Source organism: Lepus europaeus, chromosome 1 (genome assembly GCF_033115175.1).
Source record: "Lepus europaeus isolate LE1 chromosome 1, mLepTim1.pri, whole genome shotgun sequence".
Classification (NCBI taxonomy): Eukaryota; Metazoa; Chordata; class Mammalia; order Lagomorpha; family Leporidae; genus Lepus; species Lepus europaeus.
In genome coordinates, this window is record NC_084827.1 from 52,874,553 (window position 1) to 52,889,069 (window position 14,517).

Below are 14,517 nucleotides of genomic sequence, written 5' to 3' on the forward strand. Positions count from 1 at the left end.
TATTCTGCTAGTAGAAATAAGCCAGTCACAAAAACACAGATATTGGGGCCGGCGCTGTGGTGCCGTGGGTTAAAGCCCTGGCCTAAAGTGCTGGCATCCCATGTGGGTACCGGTTCTAGTTCCGGCTTCTATTCTAATCCAGCTTTCTGCTATGGCCTAGGGTAGTAGTAGAAGATGGCCCAAGTGCTTGGGCCCCTGCAGCCACATGGGAGACCCAGAAGAAGCTCCTGGCTCCCAGCTTTTGATTGGCGCAGCTCCAGCCGTTGCGGCCATCTGGGGAGTGAACCAATGGATGGAAGATCTCTCTCGCTCTCTTTCTCTCTCCCTCTCTCTGTCTCTCCTCTCTCTGTGTAACTCTGACTTTCAAATAAATAAAATAAATCTTAAAAAACCACAAATATTATATGATTTTATGTTAGGTACTTAGAATAGTAAAATTTGTAAAGACAGAAATCAAAATGGTGGTGACAGGGGCAGAGAGAGTAGGATGGGAAGTTAGTTTTTAATGGGCCTAGAGTTTCAGTTTTGAAAATCAAAAGAATTCTGGAGATGGATGTTGGTGGTGGTTGCATTACAATGCAAATGTTCTTAGTTACACTGATACGTACAAGGAAAAGTGGTGAATATGATAAGTTTTAAAAAATATTTCATTTGAGAGAAGGAAGAGAACACCCGTCTGCTGGTTTACTTCCCAAAAGCCCTCAATGTCCAGGTCTGGCCATTCCCGGCTAGGAGCTGGGTTGCAGGATCCCAGTTACTTGAGCCATCAACGTTGGCTCCAAGGATCTTCATTAACACGAAGCTAGAATCAGGAGCCCAAGCTGGGTATTGAACCTAACTGAAAAGTTAGGACAAAACTCCAGAGAAATAAAGCAGAAACCAAGAAATGAAGTGAAAATTTACACTCACCCTATGCTTGAATTATGTCATGCTGGGAAACCACAACTGGATATAATGAGCCTTTTCTAACATAGTCCTAGGACTGTGCTAAACCCGTGTTTAGGGTTGAGACAACAAAGAAAGGGGCAGTGTTGTCAATAGTTCATATTTATTTCATAAATTTTCCTCTCTTCTTTGTTCTAAAACAAAAATATTTCTACCTCTTGATTTTTATGTTAAATTACTTCTCTGAGTGAGGGAATTTAACTTAACAATAAGACACCATATTACTAAGTGGATAGCTACTGTGGTTTGCATACAGATGTGCATGGAAATAAGCATATGAGGCAATGATGAGAAGAGGAAACCTGCCATGTTTGTCACCACTCTGGGCATCCAATCAGATCCACCCCACTCTCATAGTTTGAGCTCTGAAAAGGGCCTGCAACTGCCTCCAAAGAGAATTTCACTGCAGTATTCTTTGGTAGACACTACCTGGTGAAATAATGCCAAATGCAATACGGACACCACGAGGGCCTTGGTGTGTTTTTGAAGAAAACAAGGACATAGAAAATCAAGGCATCGTGAAGATTAAGAGAAGCATTTCTTTTTTAAGTGAGATGAATGTCTGATACTATTTTTGAGATGAACCAAAAGGCAGAAAATGGTTTCTACTGGATGCCATTTTTGAGATGCTAACTTGCTTTTTTCTGAAATCAGCAAAAAGCTTTGAACACTGAGCTCAACCCTTGTATATAACAAAGCTCCCTCAAATTGATCTGTATATTTGAGGGACCCTGGTCAAAGAAAATCACTCTGTACCATGAATGTAAATATAATGACAGTTGTTCTTTTTTACTCCAAGAAAACAAATACTGTTGTCTCCAAGATGGATGGGTCCAAGAGAAGATACTTTCAGATCATTATACATTCAAGTCAAATCAGTCAATCATTTTAATAAATCACAAGGACAAATTAAAATGCAGTCATAGTAAAAGAACACCAATACCTTGCATAGCTAACATACAAAATTAAATAAATTATGAATCTATAGCAAGAGACATTTTACTAATGCATTTTATTTTATTTTATTTTTTGACAGGCAGAGTGGACAGTGAGAGAGAGAGAGAGAGAGAGAGAGAGAGAAAGGTCTTCCTTTTGCTGTTGGTTCACCCTCCAATGGCCGCTGCGGCCAGCGCATTGCGCTGATCCGAAGGCAGGAGCCAGGTGCTTCTCCTGGTCTCCCATGCGGGTGCAGGGCCCAAGCACTTTGGGCCATCCTCCACTGCCTTCCCGGGCCATAGCAGAGAGTTGGCCTGGAAGAGGGGCAACCAGGACAGAATCCGGCGCCCCAACCGGGACTAGAACCCGGTGTGCTGGCGCCGCAAGGCGGAGGATTAGCCTATTGAACCACGGCGCCGGCCACTAATGCATTTTTAAACAATTTATTTTTCCAAGTATTATCCTTTTCTGTTCAAGCAGATCTATGTCATCAATTTGCTAGAATAAAGTGCTCCCTCTGCTCTGGCAGACTAACAAAATTGGATCTAACAGTCTCTTAGCAACTGAAGATGCTTTTAAAATCTTTTGATGATCTCTTTATGATATAGGTCAGTCACTTCCAGTATTTAAGAGTAGTGATACTCAAGTCAATGTTTTATGAAGTTTAATCTGAATGTGTTATGATTCATAGTCTCAATTCAGAGTTCTAGAAATTTTGACTTGCTACAGTCCCAAAGTCTGAAAATCTACCTCATTACTGGAAATAGTGTGTGTAACACTGGAGCTATGCTAGATTATAAAACCTATCATTAATTAACAATGAACCACACAAAGGTAAGATGATTTTTCAGACAGATAACCAATTTAAAGAATTAGTTGTAACCTTATTCAATGCCAAAGTGCCAATTATTTTCTGTAGATATCTTTATTGATTTAGACATTTGGTTTCCAGCACTGTCATTGGTAAATTGTCCTTGATTTATACACTTAAAAGTACAGTGACAAGCTTCACAATGGCAATGGCTTCTCTTCTCATCTCTTACCTAGGTTCTGCCACATGCTGAAAATTTCACAACCCATTGTGACCCGCATGTCACCATACCTGAAATAGAGAAAAAAAAAATCAAACCTGACACAAAGCCTCTAGAATACAGCTATGTTTCTTTAGGACACAAGCCATCATTCTGAATCAAAAGGCAAGATGTTTTTAATTAAAGATGTTTAATATATGTCTTGGTGCCTCTGAATCAAAGCCTTATTTAAATCTTTCCTAAAACATAGGTTTTTTTTTTCCACTATAATAATTGTGAATCTTGAAAGATTCAGGGAAAAAGAAAATATGAAAATAAGTTCAAAATATTAACAGTTTCAGAAAAGACTGCTTCTTGTCCTCTTGGTCATTGCTTCTCTACTGTGTGATTTCCAATTATAGACATTTGATTTATGAATCATTTGAAATAAATATCATTTAAAAGGCAACATTTACCACCTGATTATACATTGGTACTTACTTTTCTAATACCTTTTTCTTTTTGGAAGGTGTGAACATCTCCAATTGTAGACATAACTGGTTTATAAAAATGACTGCGAGATAAAAGTAGGAATCCCAGATCTAAAACAACAAGATATTTATTTACTTATTTTCATTTTGTTTGAGATAAAGACAGGCAGATAAAGACATGTATTTGTTGGTTCACTCTGCAAATGTCCGTGATAACTAGGGTTGGGTCACGCCAAAGCCAGGAGTCTAGAACTCAATCTGGGTCTCCCATGTGGGTGTCAGGGACCCAAGGACTTGAGCCATCATCTGCTGCCCCCCAGGGTGCAGCTGTACAGGGCTATATAGGAGGCGGAGGAGCTGGGACTCAAACCAGATACTCCAAGGTGGAATGGAGGCATCTGAAATGGCATCTTAACCACAGTGCCCACTCACTCCAAGAACAAGATACTTAAATACTATGGTGGTACAAAAATATTAACAGGTGAAGTAACATGATATCTTGGATTTGCTTCAAAAGTGATTAAGTGGGCCGGCGCCGTGGCTTAACAGGCTAATCCTCCACCTTGCGGTGCCGGCACACCGGGTTCTAGTCCCGGTCAGGGCGCCGGATTCTATCCCGGTTACCCCTCTTCCAGGCCAGCTCTCTGCTATGGCCCGGGAAGGCAGTGGAGGATGGCCCAAGTGCTTGGGCCCTGCACCCGCATGGGAGACCAGGAGAAGCACCTGGCTCCTGCCTTTGGATCAGCACAAAGTGCTGGCCGCAGCGGCCATTGGAGGGTGAACCAACGGCAAAAAGGAAGACCTTTCTCTCTGTCTCTCTCTCACTGTCCACTCTGCCTGTCAAAAAAAAAAAAAGTGATTAAGTGGATGGGAGTATGTACAGTTGAAATAAGACTGGCCATCAGTTGGTAAAGAGTCAAAGCTGAATATTGGTGTATGGGGTTTTTTATACTATTCTCCATTTTTTAGAAAGATTTATATTATTTATTTGAAAGACAGAGTTATGGGGGCAGGGGGAGACAGAGAGAGGTCCTTCCATCATCTGGTTCACTCCTCAATTGGTTGCAATGCCGGGGCTGGGCCAGGCTGAAGCTAGGAGCCCAGGAGCTTCTTCCGGGTCTCCCACGTGGATGCAGGGGCCCAAGCACTTGGGCCATCTTTTGCTGCCTTCCCAGCCATATTAGCAGGGAGCTGGATTGGAAGTGGAGAGTTGGGACTCAAACCTGCACTCTTATGGCATGCCAGTACTGCAGGTGGCAGCTTAACCTGCTAGGCCACAGATTTGACCCCTATTCTCTCTCCTTTTACACAGTATCTGCTTGATTTTTTCCTTCCTTCCTTCCTTCCTTCCTTCCTTCCTCCCTTCCTTCCTCCCTCCCTCCCTTCCTTCCCTCCTTTCTTCCTTTCTTTCTTTTAAAAAATATTTATTTTATTTACTTAAAAGGAAGAGATACAGAAAGAGATGGAGAGATAGGGACAGATATCTCCCATCCGCTGGTTCACTCCCCAAAGGGTTGCAATGGCCAGGGCTGCGCCAGGCTGAAGCCAGGGGCCAGGAGCCAGGTCTCCCATGTAGGTGCAGTGTTCCAAGGACTTAGGTTATCTTCTGTGGCTTTCCCAGGTGCTTTAGCAGGGAGCTGGATGAGAAGTGGCGCAGCCGGAATTTGAACCAGCACCCAGATGGGATGTTAACACTGCAGACAGTGGCATAACCTGCTGCACCACAGCGCAGGCCCCTTGATTATTTTCTTGACAAAGAAGTATCATAACTAAATACCATTTATGTATTGCTTCAAAGCTGTATCTCAGGTTTCATGAACTCTGGTACATTCTAAAGGGTAGATGCTTTGTTTCTCTTATATGTCTGGGCATCTTTAAGCAGGTTGAGGTGTAAGATGGATTACTTTATTCCTGTTTGAATTCATTTCTGGGACTCCTTTTACTGTAGAACTTAAAAAAATTCATAGACTTCTTTGAATATGCTAATTGCCTTAAATTCAGAAAATCTATAAAAATTCCCTGCCCGGACAAACCTCATCAGTCTAAGTTTGCTTATACTAAAAACAGAATCAGAATGAGATCAGAATAAAATTTGCTGAAATAAAGTTAGTGAAAAAGAAAGAAAAGTCACCAAAACAACCCCCCCCCCCCACCATGTGGAAAGAAACAGCCGCTCTATTGACACTAAATAAAATTAAAGACAAATAAAAAAAGAATAGGACGAAGAGTTAAAGATCTGTTATAAAGACTTTTCACACAAAAAAGAAAATAATAAAGCCCCAAGCAAAATAATGAACAAAAGACAAGATAATTCACAAAATAAGAGTTTTAGTTAATACCTGCTATTTAGGCAGTAATTAATAATTAGAAAGAAACATAAATTAAAACAAAGAAGATTTTTCTCTTTAATTGTCAAAAAAAGTGTTAGTATACTAGAGATGCAATATAGCATCTACAGTTAGAATAGCATGATATAGGATAAAAGGCAGTCAAATATAATTGGTAAAACCTTTTGACAGGCAGAGTGGACAGTGAGAGAGAGAGACAGAGAGAAAGGTCTTCCTTTGCCGTTGGTTCACCTTCCAATGGCCACCGCGGCTGTCGCGCTGTGGCTGGCGCATCGCGCTGATCCAAAGCCAGGAGCCAGGTGCTTCTCCTGGTCTCCCATGTGGGTGCAGGGCCCAAGCACTTGGGCCATCCTCCACTGCACTCCCGGGCCACAGCAGAGAGCTGGCCTGGAAGAGGAGCAACCAGGACAGAATCTGGAGCCCCGACTGGGACTAGAACCCGGTGTGCTGGCGCCGCAAGGTGGAGGATTAGCCTAGTGAGCTGCGGCGCCGGCCACTAATAAATATTTAACCAAGGAAATAATTAGAGAGGTAGTCCAGGCTTAATTTTGTAAGAATGCCCAGAAGAAGAGCTATTTGTAAGAGATAGATAGTGGAACAGGTCAAGTATCAAAAAGTAGAGCTATGATATGAAAGTTTGATGTACTGTTATAAGATACAAGATAGAGAAACATAAAATCATTGAAATCCCATTGGTTTTATATTACTTCCTAGTTATCTGAAATTTGTAGTAACATAAAGATCTATTTCCTTATAAGCACAACATTTGCCGCCAAGTTAATAAGTGAGGCAACCATCATATATTGTTCATAGACTATAATATAATTAATATAACATTAACTATTCATAAGTAAAAGTAAAGTGGACCAAGAAAATGCAGTAGGCAATTTCCTAAAATACAGAGCAAATATTTTAGTCCAAGTAGGTCAGTCATCTAAAGGAACACTTACCTTATAATCAAAGTTTTCATTTAAGAAATTCTTACGAAGTGCATCAGAGAGGTACAGAACTGTTGTAATAATAACGCTAGTGATAAAAAAGAATACAATTTAAGTTTAAAGATTCATATTAGTGAAAATCACTTAATAGATGAGAATAAAAACCAACCAAGATGAAAGAAAACCTTTCAGCAAGCATGTTAGATAATTCATACTTGAAATAAAAGAGACATCAAGCCAAAAAGAAAAGGAAAAAGAAATCTATCATCAAAGTCAGGTTCTTTGTGAGAGGATACAGAGTAAGAGCTAGGAGCTTAGAGATGATTCAGACAGAAATACTTTGATATTTTGATGTTTTATAAGTTTTAAAATTAATTTTTGAATAAAGCAAATGATTTAGTACAAGCAAAACATTCTGTATTGATGATCATGGGATAAACCCACACTTCTCAAAAATATTGCAAAAGAAAATAAGTCCAAAGATGAAATGGATAGGATGAAATGATAAAGAATATAGTGTATTTATTAGACATTCTCTCTCTGGTGTCCCACGTTTAAAGTGATGGAGGGCATGCAAGAGCTGCCAAAGGAAGATTCCATCTTTCTCAGGACAGCAAGGTTGCCACTAAAGAAACAACTACAGCCTGTGAACTTGTCTATTACTCTGTGCTAAGCTGTGTGAAACCGACAGAGCACGTGACAGTCATTCAGAGGAAGGCACCGCTAGGGCAGGAGTCGCTCAGAGAGGGGACAGGTGCACTCTGTGTCCTGCAGGGGAGACTGAGACAGCAGAACCTGGGGGCATTCTTGATGAGTTCCAGTATTCTGTCATTTGTTCTAAATCTCATTTTTACAGCCAGAGGAGTACATAGGACACAAAACACCAAAGTCTGTGACAAAATAGAATTAAAAGATTAGTTAATTTCGGCGCAAAATACTTTTTGAGATCTGTGCATATTTTTTTATGAGCATTTTCTGTGAACATTTTGAGGACTCTTCATATGCATGGATTTCAAAAATTTCTGCACCAAAATACACTTATTTTTTTAATTCTGCTTCCCATGAACTTTTTGAGGTATGCTCCTACATTCAAGATCGAATGTATTCATATTTCAAGTTGGTTCGTTTAATGTTAGATGTAGCATAATATTGAAACAAGAAAAGCCACTCATCCAATTACCATTCACTAGATACCAACATACAAGTGGTTGGTATTTAAAACTTCTTTGGCTTGTTCTGAGATGCATGCATAATGCAGTGTTGTGATGTGATGAGGCCCAAGTTCTCAGTATAAGATTTGGAATGGAAAAAGTAGTTGTATGACCCAGGGTAAAATGGAACAAAACCAAACTTCACCAACTTCACTCCTTGGAATTTACTATTTAGAAGAATGTTTATAGTCTTTGAAGGGCATCCATGTTCATTATTGCTATCTGCTAGGAAACTCACTATTACAGGATCATTGCAGTGTAGGGCTGCATGATTGAATGTGGAAGTTTAATATACAGGGAAAGATACCATTTCATAAGTGTCTGCTCTCCATGCTCAGGCACTATGTTACACGCATGTATACTTTGTCACTTCTTCCAATGAACTTTACTGTGAAAGCTAAGTATCTGAAAATCTATGAGACTGAGAAGTTCTGTGTTTTCTTCAGCCTCCCAGATGACAGATATCATTGGTGAACTTTACATTAAAAGGACAAATCATCTGCAAATAATGCTAAAAAGGGACAGTTTTTCACAGATACTGACAATATCCAGCAGTGATAATTGAAGAAATCATTGAATTTTCCAAAGTATTTCACCAAAATGTTAGTATACAGCATTAAAGTTTAATTATTAGAAAATGAGATGCTATCAGGCAAGGAAACACTTAGCATCTAGTATAAGGTCTTTGGACTTCTAAGTTTAAAGAACAGGCTTTGTACCCATAAGGTGTGGTTATAAGCACTAACTTCCTGTCTTGACATTTCAAAGGAGAAATACACACATTCCTACCATCTCTGAGCTTTTACATAAAAAACTGACTTCTGCCACACCTAGACGGCATCCTTGTTCAGAAACCATAACCTCTGGCAGTGAAACATGACACAGCTGGGGTTGAGAAGGCTGGGCCAAGTGTACTGAAAAGGAGCCAACATAACTCAGTCTTCTGAAAGAGGTCAGTCTGTGGCCAGGGCTAGTAAGTTGTTATTTATACACAAACTATATTCATGGTTTCTTGAACTGCACTTTCTAGTAAACAACATGGCCCATCCATGGCCTTACACAGCTTGGGCCGTGCCTGGCATCACCTGGCAGCTTTCACAATACAGGTATCTGGGTCCCACCTGGACACCGGGATTGTCAAAACTCACAGGTGACTTTTATGTGTACCCAGAGCAGAGAACAACTGCTGTAGACCAGGGAAGTGCTTCAGTTTGTAATGAGTGATCTGGTTAAAACCATATGGGAGGCCGGTGCCGTGGCTCACTAGGCTAATCCTCCGCCTGCAGTGCCAGCACACCGGGTTCTAGTCCCGTTTGGGACGCCGGATTCTGTCCTGGTTACTCCACTTCCAGTCCAGCTCTCTGCTGTGGCCCGGGAGTGCAGTGGAGGATGGCTCAGGTCCTTGGGCCCTGCACCCGCATGGGAGAACAGGAGAAGCACCTGGCTCCTGCCTTCGGATCAGCTCGGTGCGCCAGCTGAAGCGCGCCGGCCGCGGCGGCCATTGGAAGGTAAACCAACGGCAAAGGAAGACCTTTCTCTCTCTCACTGTCCACTCTGCCTGTCAAAAAATAACATATATATATATATATATATATATATATATATATATATATATATATGGGAGACCCGGATGGATCTGCTGGTTCCTGGCATTGGCTTGGCTCAGCCCCAGCTGTTGCAGGCATTTGGGGGAGTGAACCAGCTGATGGAGATCTCTGTTTCCATCTGCATCTCTCTCTCTCTCTCTCCCCCACCTTTCAAATAAATAAAAACAAGTAAAAAAGAAAATGCAGATTATGATTCAGCAAGCCTACAGTAGGACTTAAGTCTCCATTTTTAATAAGCTCCAGGTGTTACTAATGCTGCTGTCTGCAAGCCTCCCTCCAAACCCCACCCCTTAAGTGAAAGGCAAGATCTAGAGTCCTGAGTCACACGAAACATTCTGCTTAGCACTCTCCTTTATTCTGAATTTCAGCAAGATTCTTTTTATTATTTTTTATTTGAGAGTCAGGCAGGCACATAGGGAGAGCTCCCAGCTGCTTGTTCATTCCCCCAAATGAGTACCACAGCCAGGGCTGGGCCAGACTGAATCCAGAAGCCTGGAACACCATCAGGGTCTCCTACGTGGGTGGCAGGGGCCCAAGCACTTGATCCATCATCTGCTGCTGCCTCAAAGAATGTATCAGCAGGAAGCTGGATCCGAAGTTTGGAGTAGCCAGGACTCAAATCAGGCACTCTGATGTGGAATGTGGGTGTCTTAACTAGCATTTTAAACACTAAGCCAATGCCTTAGTAGGCAGACTTGTATGGTAATTTAATGGAGCACAAAGTCCTAGTTTCTAGGACTAGTTTCTCTCTTATCAGAACTGCTGTATCACTGAAACCAAGAGACACAAGATATATGGTTCAGCAGCCTTTCAATGGTTTTGGAAAACACTGAGATCTGGAAAAATTTTATAGAACCAAATTAAAACTGAAATATAACAAGTAAAACATTATTAGTTACATGCTCACAGAATGTATCAATGTAAATTTCATTAATTGTCCAATTTAATATGTATGCAATTTTTATCATATTTTTAAAAAGTTATTTTTTTATAATCTCAGGACTTTCAGCATTTCCATAGATGCTGAGACATCACAGCCAATCAGAACTAAATGTTGTACTCTTAGGCCAGTAATTTAAGAAGTAAATGCAGAAAATACTTTTAATTTTTTTCTCCAGCAAAAACAGAGCTAATATGCTATGTGGGTCTATTTAATGTCTGACACGATGAAGAGCAGGGCCTCCAAAAATAAGACTGCCCAGGGCTAGAAAGATCTTAAAATGACTCTGCTTCAAATGCTTTTCAATTATGTCTATAACTTTCAGCCCAAGTCCCAGAGGCAGCTCCTGGGGCTCTCTATGGGAACTCAGCACTGAGACAGTTTCCTGGCACACAAGTCCTCAAGCCAGCTAAAGGCATTTACACATTATTGCTCCTTCAAGGTAGTGGATGCCTGTGGAGCCAAGGGACCTTTCTATACTTGTTCCAATTTATCTAAAACCATGTGGCTCCTCTGGTTTCATTCTTTCAGTCATTACCTAGTTTCTGCATATGGGGATATTCAAAAGCCAAGAAAGGTTTGCAATCTGCTGCCACAAATGGCCAAATTACTGATTTCTGCTACAAAAATGCAGGCACAAGGATCACTTTTGACAACCATAATCTATAGGCACAGCATGATAAAATTTATACATAAAAGGGGCACCAGTGCACAGGAAATGAAAGCTATTGCTTCATGGTTTCCAGTTGCTACCTCCTTCTGCAATTTAGGGATTAGCTTCAAGCAACCCTATTTCTCCATTTTACTCCCCACCCCCATAGAAATCTTATCGTCTACTGTCCAGTAGTTTTCTCTTTAAAAATTATTTATGTATTTATTTGAAACAGGAGGAGGGAAAGAGGGAGAGAGAGAGGGAGTGGGAGCGGGAGAGAGAGAGGGAGAGTGCAGGGAGAGAGAAGAGAAGAGAGGAGAGGAGAGGAGGGGAGAGGAGAGGAGAGCATAGGAGAGGAGAGGAGAGGAGTGGAGAAGAGAAGAGAAGAGAAGGGAAGAGACAGAGTCCTTCTTCTGGTTTACCCTCCAAATCCCTGCAACGGCTCAGCAGGGGCAGGGAACTCAATCCAAGTCATTCAAATGGGTGGCAAGGACCCCACTACTTGAACTATTACTGCTGCTTCCTACGGTCTGTACTAGTAGGAACCTGGGATCTGGAGTCAGAGCTGGGCATGGGACCCAGATATTCCAACATGGGACATGGGAATTGTAACCACTAGTTTAAACACTTGCTTCCTTTTTAAGACATTTTGAACAGACTGAAATTAGATGGGTAAAGCTGAACCAAGTGGACAGCATACCATCAGCTAAAGTGGGGATGGAGGAAAAGGGATTTTGATTGAGGTTGATGTGGGAAGACATAGAGAATGAAAAGGCATTTACATTAAATGATTATGGAAACTCTATTAACCAGTATCCCAATGAACAGCACTGGTAGAAAATCACACACATGGGAAAGCCTTCTGCTTTAACTTATTGGGCTCAAATTATAGGAACACTTTTCCTTCATGCATCCATTCTCACTACCAACTCCCCACAACTCACCATGTATAGGTGATTCTTGTGTAAATATTTGCTGTAACTAAGTTTTGCCACACTCATCAAAGTAATATATAGTTTTGATAAAAATCAGTATCTTATCCCTCCCTAGACAGTAAAATCCTTTAAGGATAATTAGTCTTAGTAAACAAACAACAAACAAGTGTAAGTAGTTGTGTCAATCAACTCACAACAGATTACCTACTCTACCACTCAACTTCAGGGTCAGTATCTTGTACTGTCTTCCTTCTGTTACTGTGGATGAACTGTCGATGCTCCTAAGGTAAAGCTTTCCTTGCACTACATCAATGCTACCCTAAGAGGGGGTAAGCTTTTTTCATTGAGAAAAATCTTACTACAAAAAACATCAGCTGAACTGTACTGCATGCCTACATAGTTGGTTTATTTTCAGGTGTAAGATCATTGTGGACAGCTAACAGTTCTTGAACTGGTACATACAGCAATACTGTACTGAATCCCATCCTCCATTGTATGCCCAAAGACACTCTTCCTTAAATTATCCCTCTTTTACTTAGCACGATGAATATTTCTGTCTTCAATGGGCCATTCCTATTAGCAAATCAGCATGTTACAATATCCCATATTTTAAAAATAATCCTCATTCTGATAAGTCTTTCCAGATGTAGCCCTATTTCTCTGCTCCCTTTTATAGCAAAAGTCTTTCTAAAAAGCTGTCTATAACTCCTGGCCTCTCTTGAATTTTCTCTGCTCAGGCTCTCACTGTCACCACTTGAAACAGCACCTGTCAATGTCACCATCTATCACACAGCCAAATCCCAGAGCCAATGATCTGTCCATATTACCCCAATCTCCCAGCAGCTCTAGATCTCCTTTCCTTCTTGAAAGACGTTCTTCATGGGTTCTTATGCTCTGCTGGCACCTTACCTTACGTCATGGGCTTCCCTGTTTCAGTTTCCTTTTCCAGATGCTTCTCCACTTGCTGATGTTTAAGATGCCAGCATGCCACAGAGCTCCATCATACATGCTTTTGTCTTTTTAAGCTATGCTTTTCTTCCTGGGTGCTATTCAGTTCCAAGGCTTCAAATCACATCCATATGCAGATGACTCTAAATGTACATTTCCAGCCATGACCTCTTCCCTGAGTCCCATACAGGCATGTATAGCTTTCTCTTCTACATCTCTACGTGGATATCCAACAATGGCTTGAACTCACACTCAACATAGAATCCTTAACTTTCTCATTGGACAGCATTTTTCATTGAAATGAATGGCACCTCAATTTTGTCCTTTTACTCAGGTCAAAAATCTAGCGGCCATCTCTATTTCCTTTTTTTCCCCCTTTCCCACCAATATCCAGTCATCTGCAGCTCTTGTCATCATTCATTTTCAAAATCCATCTTGTCACTACCTTCATTGCTAACCACCAAACCATCATCATCTCTCACCTGGATGGCTGCAGTATGCTCCTAATTGGTTCTTCCTAGTTTTCCCTTTGTCTCTGTACTCACCAATATATGGATACCATGTTCTTCCAGTCTCATCTTTACTGGTTCCTCCTTATCCACATTTCACTCATCCCACCAGTCTTTCAGTTGCTTGAAAGTGTCATATCCACCCTGACCACAGGGTCTTTGTATATGCTATTTCTACTGACAGGAACATTCTTCATTTGCTATCGGCCTGCTACCTCCTGCTTTAGCTTTCAGTTAAAATTCATGCCTTCATCAAAAATGCTTCCTGTTCTGATCTGGGACAAAGTTCCTTTCATGAACACACCTTTGTACAAGTGCTGTTTATCCTTATGGTACCTTTCTGACACAGATGAGTCAGTGAATGAATGAATGACCTCCATAAGAATCTCTGAGTTAGTAAATCACTTATTTGCTACAGAGATCTCATTTGAAACCTGAGATGGCTAATGTATGAGATGTTTGAAGTCTGCAGGTGGGCGTGATCAACAAAATAAGGACCTGCAATTTCATCTGAAGGACAAGAGAGTTTTTACATTCCTCAGTAAGTATCTTATACGATTCATCTTCTTGAAAATATGTATAAAGCTGTGACTTTATTTTTGTACTTTATTTCTCAATGTGTACAGGAAGGGGGTGGAGAGAAACTTCCCTGAAAGTGTCCTGTATTTTTGGCACCTAATTTCATCTTCCTTATGTTTCTCCTTTCCAGATTGAGCAGCTGAGCTCATCAGAAACATCTACCAGGATCTGAGGATGGCACAAGACAGCTTTGTCGGCGTAAGAAAGAGAAGACATGCTTCTAGTCCTTGTGGAGCTTCCACTGGACACTTCTGCTATGTTACATAGTAGACATTCAGGTGGAAAAAAACAAAACATCATACAAATTGATGGAATGATTGAATGTTTACGTGAGAAAACTAGTATTCTGGAAGAAAAGGTGGCCAAGCTCACAGGTGTAGATCTGCCTCCAGCAACTTGCCCCTTCCCAGTTTAGCAAGAGGGATTTTTTTCCTTTCCGGTGTATGCTCTTTAATATATTTCAACTAC

General features: G+C 41.0%; 1 protein-coding gene across 3 annotated transcripts in view; it reads right to left on the reverse strand.

Annotated features, from left to right (window-relative positions):
* The window catches only part of DOCK4 (dedicator of cytokinesis 4), a 530,859-nt gene that overhangs the window by 86,112 nt on the left and 430,230 nt on the right, over nucleotides 1–14,517 (reverse strand). For all 3 annotated transcript variants that reach the window (XM_062177670.1, XM_062177599.1, XM_062177537.1), the window contains exons 28-30: nucleotides 6,681–6,756; nucleotides 3,393–3,493; nucleotides 2,925–2,983 (exon numbers count right to left, since the gene is read on the reverse strand). In XM_062177670.1, the coding sequence (XP_062033654.1) occupies nucleotides 2,925–2,983; nucleotides 3,393–3,493; nucleotides 6,681–6,756 (236 nt within the window). The remainder of the gene's footprint in view (nucleotides 1–2,924; nucleotides 2,984–3,392; nucleotides 3,494–6,680; nucleotides 6,757–14,517) is intronic.